At 42.3% G+C, this 21,616-nt stretch overlaps 2 protein-coding genes across 2 annotated transcripts in view; one reads left to right on the forward strand and one right to left on the reverse strand.

Annotated features, from left to right (window-relative positions):
• Positions 1 to 16,113, forward strand: part of IGFBP7 (insulin like growth factor binding protein 7) — a 67,574-nt gene extending 51,461 nt beyond the window's left edge. The window contains exons 2-5 of the mRNA XM_055339496.1: positions 5,796 to 5,905; positions 13,736 to 13,852; positions 14,584 to 14,710; positions 15,855 to 16,113. Coding sequence (XP_055195471.1) covers positions 5,796 to 5,905; positions 13,736 to 13,852; positions 14,584 to 14,710; positions 15,855 to 15,874 — 374 coding nt within the window. The 3' untranslated portion in view covers positions 15,875 to 16,113. The remainder of the gene's footprint in view (positions 1 to 5,795; positions 5,906 to 13,735; positions 13,853 to 14,583; positions 14,711 to 15,854) is intronic.
• The window catches only part of POLR2B (RNA polymerase II subunit B), a 44,074-nt gene continuing 38,495 nt past the window's right edge, over positions 16,038 to 21,616 (reverse strand). Inside the window, exons 22-25 of the mRNA XM_055339458.1 lie at positions 20,897 to 21,010; positions 20,391 to 20,551; positions 16,758 to 16,953; positions 16,038 to 16,284 (exon numbers count right to left, since the gene is read on the reverse strand). Coding sequence (XP_055195433.1) covers positions 16,195 to 16,284; positions 16,758 to 16,953; positions 20,391 to 20,551; positions 20,897 to 21,010 — 561 coding nt within the window. The 3' untranslated portion in view covers positions 16,038 to 16,194. The remainder of the gene's footprint in view (positions 16,285 to 16,757; positions 16,954 to 20,390; positions 20,552 to 20,896; positions 21,011 to 21,616) is intronic.

The raw sequence follows: 21,616 nt of genomic DNA on the forward strand, positions 1-21,616 counted from the left end.
GTGTCCTGTCCCCAAGAGTGCTTTGATTTTTGTGTTTTTTTAATGGTGACATGGTGAGGCCATCTCAGGTCATGTCAGGGGAGTGTTTTGTGCTCTGTAGGAGACTAGGAAATTGTTCACATATTTCTTATACATGATCTTCATGCTTTTTATAGGATAACAAATCTTAACCCTGTTCTACAAGTTCATGTAAATTAGTTTGCATGAAATGTTGGTCAACTTAAAAATTCTGCTTCAGGATCTTCTGGTATTTGTGTGTTTTGTGAGAACTGCTCTCCTTAGCCTCTTCAGAATCAAATTGAAATATTCGGGACACCTGGGTGGTTCAGGAGGTTGGGCATCTGCCTTTGGCTCAGGGTGTGGTCCCAGGGTTCCAGGATCGAGTCCCGTGTCAGCTCCCTGTGAGGAGCCTGCTTCTCTCTCTGCCTGTGTCTCTGCTTCTTTCTCTCTCTCATGAATAAATAGATAAAATCTTTTTTAAAAAGTTGAAATATCCCAAATTTAAATCCATCCATCTTGTCTAAGTTTTTCATGATTTCTTGGAACATAGCTCTTTCTAGGTTGTGATTGAATATTCCTAAAATTAATTGGTCATGTGTCTAGAACTTAATTAAAAGGAGCCGAGGAGAAGGAGGTACATCTAGATGGAAATTCTGCGGGAGATTTCTAACTCCTCCAAGGTACTTTTAAGGTGACATTGATTCAATAAAGTTAATTTTCGTTTTCTTCCAAACTTAGGACTTTCTTCTTCCTTGCTACAACTTCATTTAGGATCTGGCTGTCTTGCTTCTCCTCCACCTTCTGCCTCCATCCTTCTTCCTCCTTCCCTCCAAAGAATGATTAAAGAGAAGAGACCATGTAAGGTCACAAGGCAAGAGTTACTAAAAAGGAGGGGGGCAAGAAAATTAAGAGATTGGATGAGAATGGAGTTATGAGATGTAAGAAAGGAAAAAGAGTGGCTCAGTGGTTGAGCCTCTGCCTTTGGCTCAGGTCATGATCCTGGGGTCCTAGGATCGAATCCCCCATAGGGAGCCTGCTTCTCCCTCTATGTCTCTGCCTTTCTCTCTGTGTGTCTCTCATGAATAAATAAATAAAATCTTTAAATAAAAAAGAAGAAAGAAAGGAAAATGAAGGAGACTGATTTGGGGAAGCACTGGGGTAGACTCCTTGTGCCAGCCGCCAGGCAGCACTGTGGGCAGCTTGGTTGCTACGTGGAGTTGCCCAGGGTGGGGATGGGGAGGAGACAGGTGGTGGGCCGTCAGTTATCCTCCGTCCGCACAGGATGTTTGCTAGACAGATGTTTGAGCAGCCTCAAGTGCTTACTGGAACAAAGGCCAGGATAAATAAATAACTGAATCTATCCTGGTGTCTGTCCTTATATATTTAAATATATAAATTGCTTGCTTTATATGGAATCTCCACTTGCTTTAAATGGAATCTGAACATCGAACGTGATTTAGACGGTAATGTCGGTCCCGTTGGCCCAACCTCAAGAACCAGATTCTGAGCTTTCTGCCTGAAACCAAGGTCAGAGTGAACCAAAACTTCCTTTACCCTTAAAAAAACAAATAAATTCTGGATCTTCTTTGGACTTCTTGGGAACAAGGCAGAGTGGAAGGAGAAGCTATTTGGTCAAGAGTCATTTTGCTGAGGTCGAACAGACTCTTCAGGAATTGAACTGTGTGATAGACTCACAATTCCAGATGATGGTGGTGAATGCTTATCTGTGGAGCATGTGGGATGATGGTGATTCAGGTTGGGGGAGGGGAGTACAGTGTTTTTGGATCTGCCACCGTATTAGCCCAAAATGTTTTCACTATCCCTTCACGTCCAGACAAAACCTGTCCACTTGGTGTCCCTGTGGGTCACCATTAAGTCCCTTTCTTACTCTTTCTCACTGTGTATCCTCACTCGTCTTTCTGTACTGCTGCTGTGTCCTGCCCTCATCAAAGTTTGCCCGTTCCTCCTTCATACTCTGAGGGAATTTCCTGACCAGTGAGTGGCAAACTACCAGGCAAGAGTTTAGTAAGTAGGTGACCCAGTAGGTATCAGCACTGAACAGCATAAACAGGAAGAATCTGAAACCGTGGATCCTTCCAACGCAGGAAATCAGATTGAAGCCAGCCTGCCCCCACCTACTGTAGGAGGTTGGTTGATCTCTTGAATATTATGAGCTGCTTTGCAAGAGACTGCATATCCACATCTAAATCTAAAGGTCATTCCGTAGGTCAGCAACTATCGAGAGTAGATATTGCGTATTCAAGTTTTCCTTGGGTTCTTGAATCTGACATTTGTTCAGGAACATATGAAATAGCCACGCGTTTTTGTAAATGCTGTTCCGGCAAATGGGTCCTAACGGCCACTCTGCTCCTCCACTCCATCAACTCAACTGGATTCAGAGGGTAATACAGAATTTATGGTATGGAATCTTGTAGAATTCTTGGGAAAGCCTGGTAGCAGAATTGTAGAGATAATTTATGTTCTTAGAATGGTCCAAATAGTGGCTCAGCCCATTCACCCCTGGTTTAATATGTACTTCAAGGGTTGGGAGAGAGAAAGAGGAACCCACAGCTTGATTTGTCCTAATTTTGAACTTCCTAGCAATGGCTCTCATTCAAAGTATTCCTGGCTTCAGATGTTTTGAAAGAATACTTGCTCTTCCTGAAATGTAATGCTTCTTGGAATAAGGAGAGGATTGGGGAGGGATGGGTGTAATAGATCTTCTCTCTATTCGGTGCTGTACTTTTAATACATTTCTAAATTACACCATAGTCATTATTAGCGCAAGGACAGGCACATAGACCGATGGAACAAAATAAAGAATCCAGAAGTAGACTCCCACACATATGGTCAGTGGATTTACCATTATGATTCTACAGGAAAAGGATGGCCTTTTCAACAAATGATGCCAAATCAATTGATGACCTGGGCCGGAAGGGGCATGGTGAACTTTGACCTCTACCGTGGAGCATGCACAAAGATCAATTCAAGAGGGCCACAAACCTAAATGGGAAAGGAGAAACCATAAAGTTTATAGAAGAAAACAGGAAATCTTTATGACCTTGGGGTAGGCCAAACATTTCTTTAAACAGGGCACCTCCAAAGCACTAATCATAAAAGAAAAGTGTGATAAATAGGACTGTGTGAAAACTGAGAATATTTTAGCTTTAAAAGTGCCCCGGGAAGAATTCATAGCACGTCTTCAAGGCCTGTAACAGAAAATCAGGCTGGGCTTGTTCCCTGCGCCCCTGACAGAGGGGGGCCTCGGCTGCCCCTCCTGACTCTAGGGAGGTGGATGGACGCAGGTTCAAATAAGTGGTTGGTTCTAAGGCTCAGGCACTGAGACCTCACAGCAAAAAACCATCTTACGTTCCTTGTGTGGTTTTACTACATGAGAGGCAGCTTTGTTCCCGAGCCCCTCCACCCCTGAACACTAGGGTATTCTTCTCCGAACAATCTCTTGAGATCCCCTGAGCTTTGAGGTCATCCTGACGAGTCTGTGTGGGAAGGAGGACAGAGCCACATGGAGGCCCTCAGAGAGGTGAGGGAAAGTAGTTCACATTCCAGCCAGATCCGGTTCGCTGGCAGCTCAGCCCCTGGGTCCCAGGACCCTGGAGGAAGGCTGGGGTGGGGTCAGGCCCGGCCCAGGCCTTTGCGGGGTCCCCCGTTGCTTCAGTCAGACTAGGAAGCACCGGAGACAGAGCCAGAAACACACACAAACACAGCCTGGCCTTGCTCACCGCATCTCCTCATCTGCAACTGAAAAGCCAAGACCCCTGGCCAAGATAGACGTTTCCTCCTCAGACCTATGGTTTAGAGGGAAGGAAGCACGAAATATATTTAGAGCTTTCAGAACTTTGATTGTTTTGCACATTCTTACAAAGGGGAAAAAATAAAAATACCCCGAGGGATTAGAAAAAAAAATCAGCAACTAATACTTTAGATGAGTGGGAAAAAATCTTATATGCTGGAGTTATTTCCTTTCTATTTCAAAAAATTACTAGTGTGCTGGAAATAGCCTGTTGCAAAAGGGGAGATTTTGTGTCCTTTGAATGCTGATTATGCCAGAAAATTTTCCAGGCCTAAAGGGGAAGTTGTCCCTTTCCCAGGACACTGACGCAAGATGACCCTTACAGTTAGACATTTTATTTGGCAGAAGACTCGAGGCAGTGGAGAGCTGAAATTCAGAGGGAATGATTAACTCATTCGTTCAAGAAACGGCATTGAGGATTGAGGATGGGCCAGGTTTGGTTCTGGAGTGGTGGGCTGTCCTACCAGGAAGAGGGGGCGTGGGGGGGCGGGGAGGTAGGCTCCAGCTCGACCTCCCTCCCTCTTCTGGGGACTGTCCCTAATCTCCCTGAAGGCCCCTGTGCTTCAGACCTGCCATTCAGAATTAGCAGAAGCAAAATATTAAATACAACCCACTAAGAAGCAGGTGTGTGGGCCTCTTCTACAGCAGATGCTGGGGAGCTGCACCCCCCACCCCCCCACACCCAAGAAGCAGTGAGCATAGCCCTCTCAGTACCTATTGGTTTCAGAAGTGTTACAGTTCAGAGCTGGACCAGCAGGTGGGTTTACCTGCACCAGCTCCAGGTAACGTGTAGAGGAAGGTCGTGTGGAGCCCTGCGGCTTTCCTGTGACATCTTTAGGCATTGGTAGGCTGATGAGAGAAGGTATCAGCACTTCTTCCTTAAGGGGCCAATTTGAAAATTGGCTGTTTCAGGCCATACAGCCCCGGGCCACAATTGCCAGACTCGAGGCATGACTGTGTTCCAGTAAAAAACTTAATTTATGGACACTGAATTGTGACTTACAATTTTTGCATCATGAAATATCCACAAACACACACACACACACACACACACACACACACACACACCAACCATTTAAAAACACAAAGACTGGGGGGCGCCTGGGTGGCTCAGATGATTAAGCACTGACTCTTGATCTCAGCTCAGGTCTTGATCTCAGGGTTGTGAGTTTGAGCCCTGTTTTCTTAAAACAAGAAAAAAAAATCCTGGTAAACAAGAAGGAAATAAAGCTCAACATTTTGGAACTAAATTTTATTATATTAATTGGGACATCCCAGATAATGCAAAACAGCTGGTGCATTTATTTTTTTTTTAATTTTTATTTATTTATGATAGTCACAGAGAGAGAGAGAGAGAGGCAGGGACACAGGCAGAGGGAGAAGCAGGCTCCATGCACCGGGAGCCCGATGTGGGATTCGATCCGGGGTCTCCAGGATCGCGCCCTGGGCCAAAGGCAGGCGCCAAACCGCTGCGCCACCCAGGGGTCCCCCAGCTGGTGCATTTAAACCATTAAACATGGGCAGCCCGGGTGGCTCAGTGGTTTAGTGCTGCCGTCCGCCCAGGGCGTGATCCTGGAGTCCCGGGATCGAGTCCCACGTTGGGCTCCCTGCATGGAGCCTGCGTCTCCCTCTGCCTGTGTCTCTGCCTCTCTCTGTGTGTGTCTCTCATGAATGAATAAATAAAATCTTTTAAAAAATAATAAACCATTAAACACGAATTAAGGGAGTGGAAAATTTTGTCAACAGTGAATTTTTCTTCCGAATGATTTCTGTTTGTTTAGATGTGTGCATTTCCAAAGCAGAGCTTCAAAATCATGCTGGTGGCAGGGGGATGCCAGGCTCTGGTCTTTGAAATTTACTTTAGGTAATGCACAGAGGGCACAGCCTCCTAAACAGAGTCAAGTATTTACTTCCTAGAATGCTGACTAACGTGAGAAAAAGACGGTTTAAAAAGATGTGTTTGGCTTTGTGTTCTCTCTTGTAGGTCCTTCCATTGTGACACCCCCCAAGGACATCTGGAATGTCACTGGCGCCCAGGTGTACTTGAGCTGTGAGGTCATCGGAATCCCAACCCCTGTCCTCATCTGGAACAAGGTCAGTGGCCCAGATTTCAGGAAGGCCTCCGAGGCTGCCGAGCTCCCCTCTCACCGTGCAGGGACGGCAGGAACCCAGACCTTTAGCCTCTCCTATTCCCTGCCGCTCCTCAGAGGTGAAGCCTTGTGGTGACCTTCCAGACACTTCCCCTGGATCCACAGACCGATTTTACTGACCTCCAGAATGGTCTCCGCTCTGCTTTTGTTATCAGGGCCTGAGCTGGAGTCTTAGGAACTGGAAAACTATAACGCTGAACACCCAAACCCAGCCTGTGAGTGTGTGCGCGTGTGAGTGTGAGCATGTGTGTGTCCTCACCAGAGATGGTACAGCATAGCAGCATCATGGTTAAAGGTGTGAGTGACCAGGTCACGAGGGTTCTAAGGCCCCCCTGCCCCCAGGTTTCTTCCCCTGAGCACTATTAACATTTTGAAGCAGGGATCCCTGGGGGGCTCAGCGGTTTAACGCCTGCCTTTGGCCCAGGGTGTGATGCTGGAGTCCCAGGATCGAGTCCCACGTCGGGCTCCCTGCATGGAGCCTGCTTCCCCCTCTGCCTGGGTCTCTGCCTCTCCCTGTGTGTGTGTGTCTCTCATGAATAAATAGATAAAATCTTAAAAAAATATATTTTGAAGCAGATAATTCTTTGATGTGGGGGCTGTGCTGTGCATTGTTAAGATGCTTAGCGTCATCCCTGGCCTCCACCAGCTGGACGCCAGTAGCACCTGCCCCCTCCAGCTGGGGACAGTCAAAAGTGTGTCAGGACGTTGCCAAATGTCTCCTGGGGGGAAAAAATCGCCTAAAGTAAGAAGCAGTGCTCTAAACCTCCATCTCCTCCTCTGTATGATGAAGGTGCCATATAGTTTTTGTAGAGTCCATAAAGGAACGCAGGTAAAATCACTTGGCTTGTTATCAGAGTTAACGCTGTTGGTGTCAGCTACTGTTCCTGGAAATATTTCTCCTCAAGTGGTATTATCTTGTGTAATTGTCATCACATTTGAAGGATAACGTATTCCCAGCATGTCTGTAGAAGGGAAAACACTCATTTCCCAGATCAAATAGTACTTCATGGTTATACTCTATGATTTTACATTATTTCCCTTTTTGTGCATTTTCAAGGTTTTATTTGTTTATTAAAGATTGTATTTATTTATTCATGAGAGACAGAGAGAGGCAGAGGGAGAAGCAGGCTCCCTGCAGGAAGCCTGTTGTGGGGACTCGATTCCAGGACCCTGGGATCACGACCTGAGCCAAAGGCAGACACTCAACCACTGAGCAACCCAGGAACCCCCTTTTTTTCTGCATGTTGACTGGGTGAAGCCTCCCAACAATGCAGTGGAGTAAATACCATCAAACTTGTGCTAACAATAAGGAAATAGAGTTTAAGGAGAAAGGCGTAACCAGGTACCCCTTTCTGGGCTGGTTCACTTCTCCAGCGAGCTCTGAGATGGTCTCTCGATTATTTTGTTTGCGGGTATCTGACCAGAGGATCCACTTCTGGAATTCTGGGGGGATCTTGGCTCCCATGGTCAGAATCTGGATGTTGCAGGTTGTAAGAACCTCCCTTCAAACTACCCTGAGCAAGAAAAAGGGAGAGTGGGGAGTGGCGACTCCTGCCTCTGGGGCGCCTAGATCCAGGTGCGCAATGTGGTCAGGACTCGGGTCTGGACTTTGATCTCCACGTGTGGGTCTCATTTTTTCCTTCTACTCAAAAAGCCCCACATGGTCGGCAGCATTGTCATTGGCAGCTCCAGACGCACGTTATGATCACCCCTTGAAGACTCCAGAGGAAAGAAAGGGCTTCCCCTGTCCCTGCTGCATTGTCCCCTAGAAGGACGCTGACTCGGGTGGGACCACCTGCCACCCTCTGGCCTCCCCCCTCTGGCCAGCGGGCTGCATCATCCTCATGGGGCCATCTGTTGGGAGTGAGGTCAGGGGGATTCCAAAAAATGGGGGTAGAGGGGCAGAGACACCACCAGCAATGTTGCGACCAACCTCTACAGCTGTAACTTCTGTTAAAGAGGGCAGTGAAGGGGATCCCTGGTGGCTCAGCGGTTTAGTGCCTGACATTGGCCCAGGATGCGATCCTGGGGTCCCGGGATTGAGGCCCGAGGCCCGCATTGGGCTCCCTGCGTGGGGCCTGCTTCTCCCTCTGCCTGTGTCTCTGCCTCTATCTGTGCCTCTCATGAATAAATAAATAAAATCTTTAAAAAAAAAAAGGGACAGTGAAATTTCACAGTAAATTTTGCATATTTCAAAAACGCAAATTTCTTTTTTTTTAAAGATTTTATTTATTTATTTATTTTTAATTTATTTATGATAGTCACACAGAGAGAGAGAGAGGCAGAGACATAGGCAGAGGGAGAAGCAGGCTCCATGCACCGGGAGCCCGACGTGGGATTCGATCCCGGGACCCCAGGATCACGCCCTGGGCCAAAGGCAGGCGCTAAACCGCTGAGCCACCCAGGGATCCCAAAAACGCAAATTTCCAACGCAAAATGTATTTGTCACTACAGGCCATGTCACCGACCTAAATAATTAAACAAGCCATTTGTTTTCTCCCCACTTTCCCTGTAACCAAACTGTTAAGAATACAAACCAGAAAAAGGTCACGTTCAAATTCAATTTAAGCCCAGAATTGCTTTCGGATTATAAAGGGATGTTAGAATCTCAAGTGTCAAGCTTGAAGCTCAAGAAGGCAGCTTGTCTTCCTTGCTCAAGAACTAACTCCCAGTGGGCAGCCCGGGTGGCCCAGCGGTAGCGCCGCCTTCGGCCCAGGGCCTGATCCTGGAGACGCGGGATCAAGTCCCACATCGGGCTCCCTGCATGGAGCCTGCTTCTCCCTCTGCCTGTGTCTCTGCCTCTCTCTCTGTGTCTCTCATGAATAAATAAATAAAATCTTAAAACAAAAAAACAGGGATCCCTGGGTGGCGCAGCGGTTTGGTGCCTGCCTTTGGCCCAGGGCGCGATCCTGGAGACCTGGGATCGAATCCCACGTCGGGCTCCCGGTGCATGGAGCCTGCTTCTCCCTCTGCCTGTGTCTCTGCCTTTCTCTCTCTCTCTGTGTGACTATCATAAATAAATAAAAATTTAAAAAATTATAAAAAAAAAAATAAAAAACTCCCAGCAGCCGCAGAGCGTGCGGAACGAGCCTTCTCCCTCAGACACTGAAGGCTACGGTGGTGCCTCTTGTGGTCTGTACTCTGTGGCCTGTAGTTACTGTGTGATGTTGACGAGGCCCATACTTCTCCAGCAAACCCCCAGCCTAGAAAAATTCCAGGAGCAGTATTTTGAGATGGAGAAATGAACTGAAATAGCCATATTTTAGGCCTTAACTCAGGTTAAGGCCTGAGTGAGCCTTAACCCAGGCAGGTCAGAGATGATGCTTATGGAGAAGATAAAACACCTAGAATTCCTTCCAAATGCTTGTAGTTTCTGAGACCGAAGCTCTTTGTTCTTTTCCTGCCTGAACATTTCTGCAGATTTGGGATTTCGTGACCCCCAAGAATAGTTCTTTAATTAAAAATAGTGATAGGAAAAAAAAATAGTGATGGGGCACCTGGGTGGTGCCCAGTTGGTTAAGCATCTGTCTTTGGCTCAGGTCATGATCTCAGGGTTCTGGGATCGAGCCCCGTGTCAGGCTCCCTGTGCAGTGGGGAGTCTGCTTCTCCCTCTACTTCTGTGCTCTCGCTCGCTCTCAAATAAATAGTTAAAAAATTTTTTAAAAATAAATTTAAAAAGTTATGATAGTAATATTAGGAGAGACTCTCCAAAGACGTAAAAAAAAAAAAAAAAAAAAGTTCAAAATCTCCCACCGTCTTCCACTCCCTAAAATAACCAAGTGAACTGCCCTGGTTTTTCTTTCTAGACCCTTATTTGTGTCCAGACACCGGCACATATTCCCAGTATGTGGCAGGCATAGGGAGGAGCATGTTACTGTGATATTGGCTTTTCTCAATTAATTTCTTGGGCATCCCTCCAGGTCTGCTTCTCGGTAACTACATGATATTCCTAGTATGAGAGTGCACCATAATTATTAAACAATTCCTGTATTGTTTCTGTTGTTTCTAATTTTTGACCACCTTAAATAATATGAGTATATACATATCCTATATGCAAGTGCTTTTATTTTTTTCCCTTAGAAGATGGACTCCCCCCCCCCCCCAAAAAAAAGATCCATGACTAGGTAGGTCAGAAGATTTTGTTTTAATAGACATTGTCAGATTACTTTCTAAATAGAATGTAGCGGTTCACACCCTCCCCAGTAGTGTAGGGGTGCCATTTCCCTGCATCCTCACCAGCACTGAATATTGCCCAACTTTTTAATTTTTGTTAATGATGGCTAAAAATATCCTTTTGTTATTGCTTTAATTTCTTTGACTACGTTGAGGATACATTTTATCACATTGTAAATTTTCTTTGGGGTTCAGCAGTCTTTTATTTTAAATTTTTTAAGATTTTCTTTATTTGAGAGAGAGAGAGCACACAAGTGTGGGGGTGGGTGCAGGAGGACAAGCAGACCCTTCTCCCTTGTGCAGGGAGCCCAAGCTGGGCTCAATCCTAGGACCCTGAGATCATGAGCTGAGCTGAAGTCAGATGCGTAAGCGAATGAGCCACCCAAGAGCCCCTAATTTTATTTTAATTCCAGTATAGTTAACATAGTGTTATATTAGTTTCAAGTGTGCGATATAGTGATTTTTTATCAATTCCATACATCACCTGGTACTCCTCACAAGTGCACTCCTTAAGCCCCCTCACCTATTTCACCTGTTCCCCTCTCCACCTCCCCTCTGGCAACCAGCAGTTTGTTCTCTAGAGGTAGGGGTCTGTCTGTAAGGGCACCTGGGTGGCTCAGTGGGTTAAGCATCCGACGCTTGATTGCAGCTCAGGTTTTGATCTCAAGGTCATGAGTTCAAGCCATGTGTTGGATTCCATGCCCAGCATGGAGCCTACTTTAAAAAAAAAAAAAAAGTCTATTTCTTGATTTTTTTTTTCCCTTTGCTTCTTTGGTTTCTTAAATTCCACATACAAGTGAAATCATTTAGTATTTGTCTTTCTCTGACTGATTTCACTTAGCATAATACCCTCTAGCTCCATCCATGTCATTGTAAATGGCAAGATTTCACTTTTTATGACTGAATAATATTCCATTGTGTGTATGTGTGTGTATATATGTATATATACATTTCAGTGGACACTTGAGTTGCTTCTATAATTTGGCTATAGTAAATAATGCTATAAACATAGGGATGCATGTATCCCCTTGAGTTAGTGTTTCTGTATCTTTGGGGTAAATAATAGTGCAATTCCTGGATAATAGGGTAGTTCTATTTTTAACTTTTTGATTAGCCTCCATACTGCTTTCTTTCCACGGTGGGTGCACCAGTCTGCATTCCTACCAGCAGTGCATGAGGGTTCCATTTTCTCCACATCCATGCCAACACCTGTTTCTTGTGTTGTTGATTTTAGCCATTCTGACAGGTATGAGGTGATATCTCATTGTAGTTTTGATTGGTATCTTTCCTAGACAATTATTTTGTTTTTAGTGGGTTATAGTGGCCGGGGATATGCAAGTTTCAACAGACATGTATTTATTTCATCATAAACCTCTTCTGAAACTTCATCAAAAAGGTACAGCAAGTATGTTCTATACTGCATAAAAATCCTCTAATTGTTCCCTGAAATTCAGTGAACCCTTGAAATGTATTAACCTGTAAGAATCAGACTAACTCATCCTGCTTTGTAACCACGGGCACTTTTCAATAATTGCTTATTTGCAATAGCAGGATTCAGGAAGATGTTGCAGCTAAAATACAAGCAGAGCTGAAATGACTTCCTGGGTCTCCCTCTGATTCTCCTAGTTGACCCCTTATGGTGAGCAGTGACTGCTAGGCAGTTTTTTTTTGCCTAAATTTCTAAGGTTCAAACTCTGAAGCACGTCCAGCCCATTGCACATCTGTCAAATTGTCTTAGAAGCCACTTTTCTGTCAGCATCCTTTTCTTTTTTTTTTTTTCAAACTATAAAACACATTGATTGGCAAACTCCCCTCACATGAGGGAGCAAAGGAAATGTGCCATATAAAAATGTACCATGTAATAATTCTTGACATTTCTACATGTTTTCTATGTGGTGAGTAGCTTTTTACAATGTATTAGAATATGAGTTCTGTTACATATAAAGATTTGCTTTCCAATCCCAACTTGAGAGCAGTTTCTCTGCACACAGTAGACCAGGTTTACTGGCGCAGAATGCTCCTAAGAGTGACGTAACCTGAGGACCAGCAGTTGCTGAGATTATTTTCCATGGAATAGAGTTTTTCTGCTCTGGTCACACACAGAGCTCTAGAAGAATTCTGAAATTCACTAAAGACCAGAGATACATTACTTTGGCCATTGAATCAATACTCACACCATGGTTATAACCATTTTCAAATATTTCAAAATCTGCACTAGCATGAACGGTTTTTGCCAGCTACTTGGTAAACGGGAGGAAAAAAGATGCCTATGGAGTTTATCTGTTTTGTCTTGATAGCTCTTCCATGTGAAAAGCACTAACCTGGCTTTCTCCAATGGTCACAATAGGGGGAAACCCTGGGGGGTAGGGGGCGCTAAGCAAGCAAGCAAAATCCAGGCATTCCAAATCAATAATGCTAGATATTTTTTTATAAAGTAGAGGAGTTGGCCTAGGTCCCTCATGGTTTTCAGAGCCCAGCCCTGGTGTTATGCCACAGAAAATGAGTAGACTTGAAGTTGAGACAAGCTTACTGACGTGTAGAAGGAGTGGGACACACAGGGAGATGCAACACTAATGTATAGTGTCCATACAGTATGTCACCTGGTTTTTTGTGACTCAGAATCTGCTCAATAATAAAATGAAAACTACTTGTGAGATTCCAAGTCCTTTTTTCTAATTAGAAGTTACTTATCAGTTAAACATCAACTATCTCTTACAGGTGGCCTGAGATGGAATAAACAAAACATTGCTTCCTGTATCGCTTTTTTTTAAAGCTCATCCTTATCACAAGCCTTAAAATATTTGTGCCCTGACTCAACAATTCCACTTTTAGAAATTTATACTAAATGTGTATGTACATAAGGGTTACAAGTATATTTTATTTTTCCATATGCTTTTGCGTATTTTCCAGTTTATAATATGAACACAGGTCATGAGGGGGAAATTAGGACAGAGTTCACTATTACCCTCAAACCAAGGAGATGGAACGTCTTAACCCATCCCTGTTTCCATCATGACGCTCAGGGGTGGGCAGCAAGCAGCTTTTGTCATAAGAGAACAGTGCCAGCAGTGTGTATTTGACAGGCATTTTTTTGCTCTCAGTTCTTTAGTAAATCATTAGAATGAACTCTTAGCCCTCTGAACAAAAAGAATGGTACTGGTTTTGGACTCAACCTACTGTTTTCTATTACTGAAGTGGTTGCAGAGCATGGCCTCCTACTCAAGGTCCCAAGAATCAAATCTAGCACTTGGTGACAGTTTGTCAAACACGGCATGGCAAGCAAGAAAAAGCTCAGCAAAAAACAGAATTTATGAGGGCATGAGTGAATGATGGTAGTCAGTGGCAGCAAAGTATGATGGTGTGCCTTCCCCAAGCATGCAGAAAAATAATTAGTTTAAAATATATAAACTTAGAGGGAAATTGACAGGAAGAAATAAAAGATCTATGGTTAAGTATTCAGGAAAGAGTAACAGGGAAATTGCTGGGTTTAATCCAGTTAGAAAGTCTGACGCATACCCCACACAATTCTAAAAATGTGGCTGCTTCCAAGTTGATTTTTCAGTACAAGAAAACTTAAGACTATTTGCTTTTGTTTTTGCAGGTAAAAAGGGGTAACTATGGAGTTCAAAGGACAGAACTCTTGCCTGGTGACCGGGACAACCTGGCTATTCAGACCCGGGGTGGCCCAGAAAAGCATGAAGTCACTGGTTGGGTGCTGGTGAGTACCAAGAGCTGCCAAGGATTTCATTCCTAGGATTAGACACAGCAAGCCTGGCAAAAGTGCCAGATGTCCTGCCAGGCTGCAAGTATTTGCCCTGCCACACCACACACTCTTTGGAACAAGCCTACCAGGAAACTGCTACTCCTCTTTCAGAGGGAACTTAAAGAGCTGAGATTGGTTCAATGTTTTGGAAACAACCAACAAATAAATGAGAATATTTTCTCTTAAGAATTCAAAGAATGGGTACCTGGCTGGCACAGTCAGTAGAGCATGTGACTCTTGATCTGAGTTGTGAGCTCAGTCAAGCCCCATGCTGAGCCTGGAAGCTTACTTTAAAAAAAAAGAAATTCAAAGCAAAATCCTCATGGGGAACTAAGTGGCCCGACCATTATTTTAATCAATTCTTAATGGTTATTTTTATTTGACCTCTGATGCTCCTAAATTGTACTTATATCCACTATCAGTCTTCCTCAAGCTGGTACGGCACATGTCCCCAGTTCTCCACCTATACATTGTGGTCAGCTGTCAGTGGTGTTTCCTCAGAGCGTCAGTGCTCCTGGCAGAACAGAAGGACAGCTGCCTCACTCTTCCAGCACAGTATCTGCACTGTTTCTGGCAGTACCTCTGCTAGGAATCCCCTATTCAGCCTAAGAAATAATGACCTAACTGGAGCCACTGGGAAAGAGAGGACTGCCATAGAGGAGCTAACGATCCTTTTTCTTTCATAGGTATCTCCTCTCAGTAAGGAAGATGCGGGAGAATACGAGTGCCATGCATCCAATTCCCAAGGACAGGCTTCAGCATCAGCAAAAATCACAGTGGTTGATGCCTTACATGAAATACCAGTGAAAAAAGGTAGGTAATGAATCTCACAACCATATAAGGATTAGTGCTTTTGTCTCATAGAGACAAGGATGAAACAGAACCAAGGATGAAATTTAGACGTAGCTCTTACTGAAGTTGTTAGCCACAAAGACATGCCATCAACATGTGGAGCACATGGCTCTAGGAGAACATCTGGACGGTTGATGGAACGCTGTTAAGACTTAGATGCTTTCATCTTATCTCACATGTAAAACTCAAAACTTCAATGGAATGGCTTATATTTACCACAACTTTCTATCCACATGGCAGTCCTTCCTTGGTGTTGCAACCATTACATTAAATTTCCACTTTAAAGTAAATGATTGTGAGCAATTCCGGTCCTTCACTTTGAGCTTTTATAAGAGAAAGCCAGAAGGGACAGTATACTGGCAAGTACCCAACTCTACTCTGCCTCGCCATCAAAAAGCTGCCTCTCAAGCACCTATCCTGGCAGCATCAGAACACTGCTACTTTACATTTATATACTGGTCTTAGACTGATGTCCGAACTGGCTTCTCTTAAACCAAAAATAACAAAATTTATTATCAGCATCTGTCAAAACATCCTACTGCGCAGATCGCTCAGGAGGAGGAAGTATCAAGTAAATATGTGCTTGGTCAGATTCTCCTTAGCCAAGATGTGGACAGCCAGGTGATGTGAAACAGCAGTAGCTGACAGTCATGTTTCCGTCTTAGCTCTGCCACTAATTATCCTCCACTTGGAATTCTGAGAGAAAGCTTGATGACAGAGGACAGTTCCTTCGCGTCTCTGGATCTCAACTGGCTTGTGAAATGAACTCTTCCACTTCTATAATTAGGTCCATCTCTCATTCGTAGACCAGAACAACAAAATCACATAGGTCAAATTCCAAAGAGTGTTTCACCCTATCATGTGTTGTTTTAGATATTTTAATTTATTCATGAGAGGCAGAGACATAGGCAGAGGGAGAAGCAGGCTCCCTGCAGGGAGCCTGATGTGAGACTCCATCCTGGGACCCCGGGATCACGCCCTGAGCCAGAGGCAGGTGCTCAGCCACTGAGCCGCCCAGGCGTCCCCCTATCGTTTGTACAGTTACTCACATATCCTTTATCATTTATTATTTCTTTAATTTTCATCTTTTTCTTTTTTTAAACAGGTGAAGGTGCTGACCTATAAACTGCAGAATGTATTAATCTGCATCACTAAAAGTAGTCCTGGTAACTACAGCCTCTGTTCTTGCCTAATAACCAGTTTCTTTTCATCCAGTCCACTAACGCTTAGTTATATATTCACTGGTTTTACATAAAGGAAATCCAAAATAAAGATAACACATCAAGACTATCTACAAAAATTTATTGTCTATTTACAGAAGAAAAGCATGCATGTAATTAAAATCAATAAAATGCTTTCTCTCACGATGCAGTACACTGTGTTTTTTTTTTTAACATACTGAAGAAACAAAAATATTTACAAGTATCTTGAGGTTTTTAAAAGAACTAAACACTCATCATTCGAGGTGCAATACTCATAGACATAAGTTCCTGAAACAACAGCTTGCACGCATAAGGCATTCGCACCAAAGAAATCTGGAGGGAGAAGAAAAAGGTACTTAGCAAAACTGTATTTGAAATGACCCCACTCCCCTACCCCAGAAAAAGGTATGAGGTCTTGGTACTGTAGGTGATAAATAAGGGCTGATAACATTCATCCCTTATTTGCTACGTAGGCTTGTGGTGGTTCTTTCTCCTGAGAGGCTTTGGTATTTCAGCCTTCTAGCCAGACATAATTTATATTCATCTTTTTTTAACTCCTTAATTTAAAATGTTTAAAATTCCTTGTACACATCCTTATTTCCAAAAGATGAGACATTACCCCACTACAACTGGTTTTTAGCAAAATCAAATTATCTTTTTCCTCATTTAAAACTAAGAATCTTATACAGGTGTTAATCAAAATTGTGAAAATGCCAATCGGTTCCACCACACTGAAACTGCCTGCATGATTAAACCAACATAGTTCTATCCTAAACAAGTATCAACTGCCAATAAGGTCTACACACCTGGGTTTTATTGCGGCAGCCTCGGCATTCATATGTATGGGTCCTCGTGTTAGCAATCGCCATTATACCACAAAGATTGCAAACATGAACCTGATATGGATCTGATGCCTCAAACAATCTTTCCCTTAAAAACTGGGCTGCTCCATGGGCAATCTGACAATCTCGTTCCATTTCTCCAAAACGTAGACCACCATCACTGTTAAGAACAAAGAACAGATTATTTTATACCAATAAAGCAGCTTCTCCATGAATGAGTCTCCCAGGCAATCAAGCCTACACTGATAAATGTACACTGGTAAAAGTAATGGAAAGAACAGGTGAATAATCACGGGTTTCAAAAGGCCAAAAAGTGGATGGTTACAGCATCCATTTAATAGTCTCAATACATAAAATTCATAAAACCAATGATTTCTTAATGATATTACCAAAAACCAAATCATCAACTTTGGAGAATGATAAACCAAGAAAGAATCAAGCATTTATCTTGCCTAAATGAACTATGTCACAAGGTTAATCAGTTGAGGAAACAAAGTTTCTCTCTATACAGAAGTATAAACAGGGACATCAAGTAATGATCATTAATGGCTGCTGAAACTGTAAGACACAACCAGATACTGGAAATATACAATACTGCCTATGACATTACTGCAAAAGAGTGCAATTCTTCATTTCATCAAAGCTCAAGATCTAATTAGCTATTTACAAGAAAAATAGGAATATATAGCCCCAGAATGCAACCGGCAAAATCCAGAGTGTGAGAAAGCTTCCAGGGCTAACAATCCAGTTTCTTCAACACATAAACACTGCAAGGGAAAGGAAAGGTAGAAGGCAACCTATAGATTTAAAAAACAAAAACAACTCCAACTGCAAAGCACAGATGTATCTATATCCTAATTGAAAACAAACCTCCTTAAAAATTATCCAATCAGGAAAATTTGAACATTGGATACTTAGTAATATCAAGGTACAGCTCACCCTGAACAAAGTGTAAGGGGCTCTGATTCCTAACCCCCTCCTGCAGTCAAAAATATGTGTAAACATCTGATCCCCCAAAAATCCTAATAGCCTACTGCTGACTGGAAGCCTTACCAATACTAGTCAGTTAACACATACTGTACATATGTATTCTATACTATATTATTTTTTTTCTATACTATATTCTTAAAGCTAGAGGAAAAAAGTGTTAAGAATTGAGAAAATACATTTACAGTACCATATAAAAAAAAATCGTGCACAAGTACACCTGCACAGTTAAAACCTGTACTCAAGAGTCAACTATAGTGTGATTAGGTGTTTTGGTGGGCTTTTTGTAATGTTCTAATACTTTAAAGAAGTTTTCTGAGTGTAATCTGTGGACCCAGTAAGGGTGGAAACTATTTTGGTAATAATATAACACATTTTTACTTCTTTCACTGTATTGACATGTGCACCGAGATGGTTGCAAAATAAACTACAGGACACAAGGCAGTGGAACCAAACTTACTAGCAGTCATATTCTCCACTGTGAAGGGAAGAGGGAAAAGCCAGTTTCACTTAAGAATGTCATTAATAATAAAAGCCTGGGTGGCTCAGTCCGATAAGCATCTGGCTCTTGATCTTGGGATCAAGAGTTCAAGCCCTGTGTTGGGTTCTGCCCTGGGTGTGGAGCCTACTTAAAAAGAATGTCATTAATAAAACTGTAAAAATAGTTTTATTAAACCTTGATTCTTGAGTACACGTTTTTCTTAATATTCTATGACAAAACAGTTCTAAAGTACTTCTGTTCTATACTAAGGATGCTTGTCTTAAAGAAAAACACTTGCATGATTCTGAAATAATTTCCTTTTCTCATGGAGTATCTTGAAAAAATCGCTGACACCAATTTTGTTAATTTACCAACACGAAGAACACCAACTATGTGAATCTGAACTCAGACCTGGGTATTGGGCAGACATCATTTTTTTTTTTAAATGAACATAGTAATCCTTTCACTTTGAGGAAAACTTCTAAGTATTTGTTGAAAATGATTAAAATTTGAGCTTTCAATCAAAAATAAAAAATTTTAGAAAACCTCTAACACTGGCCTTGAGAGCTTCTCAATAAAAGATTTCTGATAACATTGGTGAAGACACTACAAATGTGAATTTTTTAAATAAATGAAACACATCAACATGAACCAGTTTTTTCCAAATAGCCCCAGTTATAATGCTACAAAATTATACATGTGTAAAAGATACATTCAAAGTGCAAGACAGGCCAGAATTTTAATACAATATGGTTTCAGATTCTACATCACAGCTAACCTTTAAGAAACTACAACTTGTTATTTTGGCATAGCATCAAAAAGAATATCTACAGTCATCTAAAAAGGTTATTAAAATATTTCTCCCTTTTCCAACTACATGTCTATATGAGGTAGGATTTTCCTCATATACTTAAATATAAAAAATACTGCAATGGATTGAATGCAGAAGCAGACACAAGAATCCTGCTCTCTTCTAGTAAACCAGCTCATTAAAAAGATTTGCAGGGGTACCTGGATGGCTCAAGTCTAGGTTAAGCATCTGCCTATGGCTCAGGTCACGAGGCCCAGGTCAGGGTCCTGGGATCAAGTCCCAAATGTCAAGCTCCAGGCTCAGCAGGGAACGTGCCTTTTAAGGACATTATGGAGGGCATGTGATATGATGAGCACTGGGTGTTATAAGCAACTGATGAATTACTGAACTCTACATCTGAAACTAATGTACTATATATAGGCTAACTGAATTTAAATAAATACATTTTTTACAGATTTGCAAAAAGGTAAACCAATGTCACTCCTCACTAAGTTTACTTAGAAAATAAATTTTTCATTAAAAATGTTATTTATGGGCAGCCCAGGTGGTCAGCAGTTTGGCGCTGCCTTCGGCCCAGGGTGTAGTCCTGGAGACCCGGGATCGGGTCCCACGTCGGACTTCCTGCATGGAGCCTGCTTCTGCCTGTGTCTGTGCCTCTGTGTGTGTGTGTGTGTGTGTGTGTGTGTGTGTGTCTCATGAGTAAATAAATAAAATCTTTTAAAAAATGTTATTTATGTTAATGCTGGGCTTATTAATGTTTTCTGTGATTTATTTTAGCAAAAAAGAGCACACAAGCAGGGAGAGGGGCAGAGAGAATCCCCAAGCAGACTCTCCACTAAGTGCAGAGCCCAATGCAAGGCTCGATCCCAGGACCCTGAGATGATGTCCTGAGCTGAAATCAAGAGTTAGATGCTCAAATGAGTAAGCCACTCAAGGGCCCCCTTATTAGTGTTATTTTTTACTAAATTAACATTTTAAGTCTTAATTTTAACTTCTACCATGATTAACATCAATAGAAACAACTCAAAAACTCTTTAGGGTCCTGGAACCAAGAAATTTGAGAACCACTCTCATAAATATATCCTGAAATATATTCACAGATGAAAACGATGTCTAGGCTTTGCTTAAAAGCAATCAGGAGCTGGTGGGAGTAGGGAGATAAATGCAGTAAGTCTGGCCACTGATAATTACCTGATGTGGAGTGAGAGGCACATGGGGGGTTTCATTATACCATTACCTCTATTTTGGTATGTGTTTGACATTCTTCATTAAAAAAGGTTAATTAATAATAACAATGATGGTGATGCAGCTCTCTTACCGAGATCTACCCTCCATGGGCTGTCTATTAAGGATCTGAATAGGTCCCCTGGCACGAGAATGAATCTTATCATCCACCATATGCTTCAAACGCTGGTAATATGTGGGACCAATAAAAATCTGTGACGTGATTTTTCGACCAGTGAAACCATTGTACAGGACCTGAAACAGATTTTGAAGTACAGACTTAAAAATATTAAAAATACATGCATAGACCATATGATTTCATTTATATGAAAACTGAAAGCCGACAAAGAGAGAGAATGTTTACCTTGGGGCTCGGATGGGAGTAGTAAATGGAAGGATACATGAGGGGGCATCCAGGCCTAAAAGAGTTCTAATTTTTGAGATCTGGATGCCAGTCACACAGATGTGTTCATCAAGCTATACATTTATGATTTGTGCACATATTTAAAGCATTGTCATACTTCAGTAAGAATTGATTTTTTAAAAATGAAACGACATATACGACAAAGGATATAACTACTAATGTAAGAGCAAACATACCTCATTTCCTCTGAGATGGTAGCCATAATCAGATAACAGATTAGAAATCTTCTGCACGTTAACAGCATCATTAAATGGAGTGGCATCACCAATTTCACCCTTGTTAGCTGATACCTTTTTTTTTTAAAAAAAGTAGTCTTTAAAAGCTGGGTCCTTCTGTATTCCCTTAGAAGTCTTTATCAATAAAAATATATTCAGTTAAAAAATCCTTTCTATACAGGGAAGATTTTGAATTTAAGAATCTATGTTATGGAAACCTGTAATATTATGTTTAATTTTATTAATATCTTAAACGAAATATTTATAACAAACTAATTTACTGAAAAAAATTAAACTTGGGCAGCCCCGGTGGTTTAGCGGTTTAGAGCCACTTTCCGCCCAGGGCATGATCCTGGAGACCCGGGATCGAGTCCCACGTCAGGCTCCCTGCATGGAGCCTGCTTCTCCCTCTGCCTATTTCTTTCTCTCTCTCTCTCCCTCCGTCTCTGTGTGTCTCTAATAAATAAAAAATCTTTAAAAAAAAATTAAACTCAATTATAAGCCTTCAAAAAGGGAAGCTATCCATGAAACCAGATACAAAAAGAATGAGACTCCCAACTGTTTCCTATGGCTCAAAGAAAGTGACATTTTAATGCCCTCAAACCAAGTCACCTATGTGTTAGGCTATATCCATTCTACCGGAACAAGATACTTAAAAATGGAAAACCTACTGAAAGATGC

Source organism: Nyctereutes procyonoides, unplaced genomic scaffold (genome assembly GCF_905146905.1).
Source record: "Nyctereutes procyonoides isolate TBG_1078 unplaced genomic scaffold, NYPRO_anot_genome, whole genome shotgun sequence".
Classification (NCBI taxonomy): Eukaryota; Metazoa; Chordata; class Mammalia; order Carnivora; family Canidae; genus Nyctereutes; species Nyctereutes procyonoides.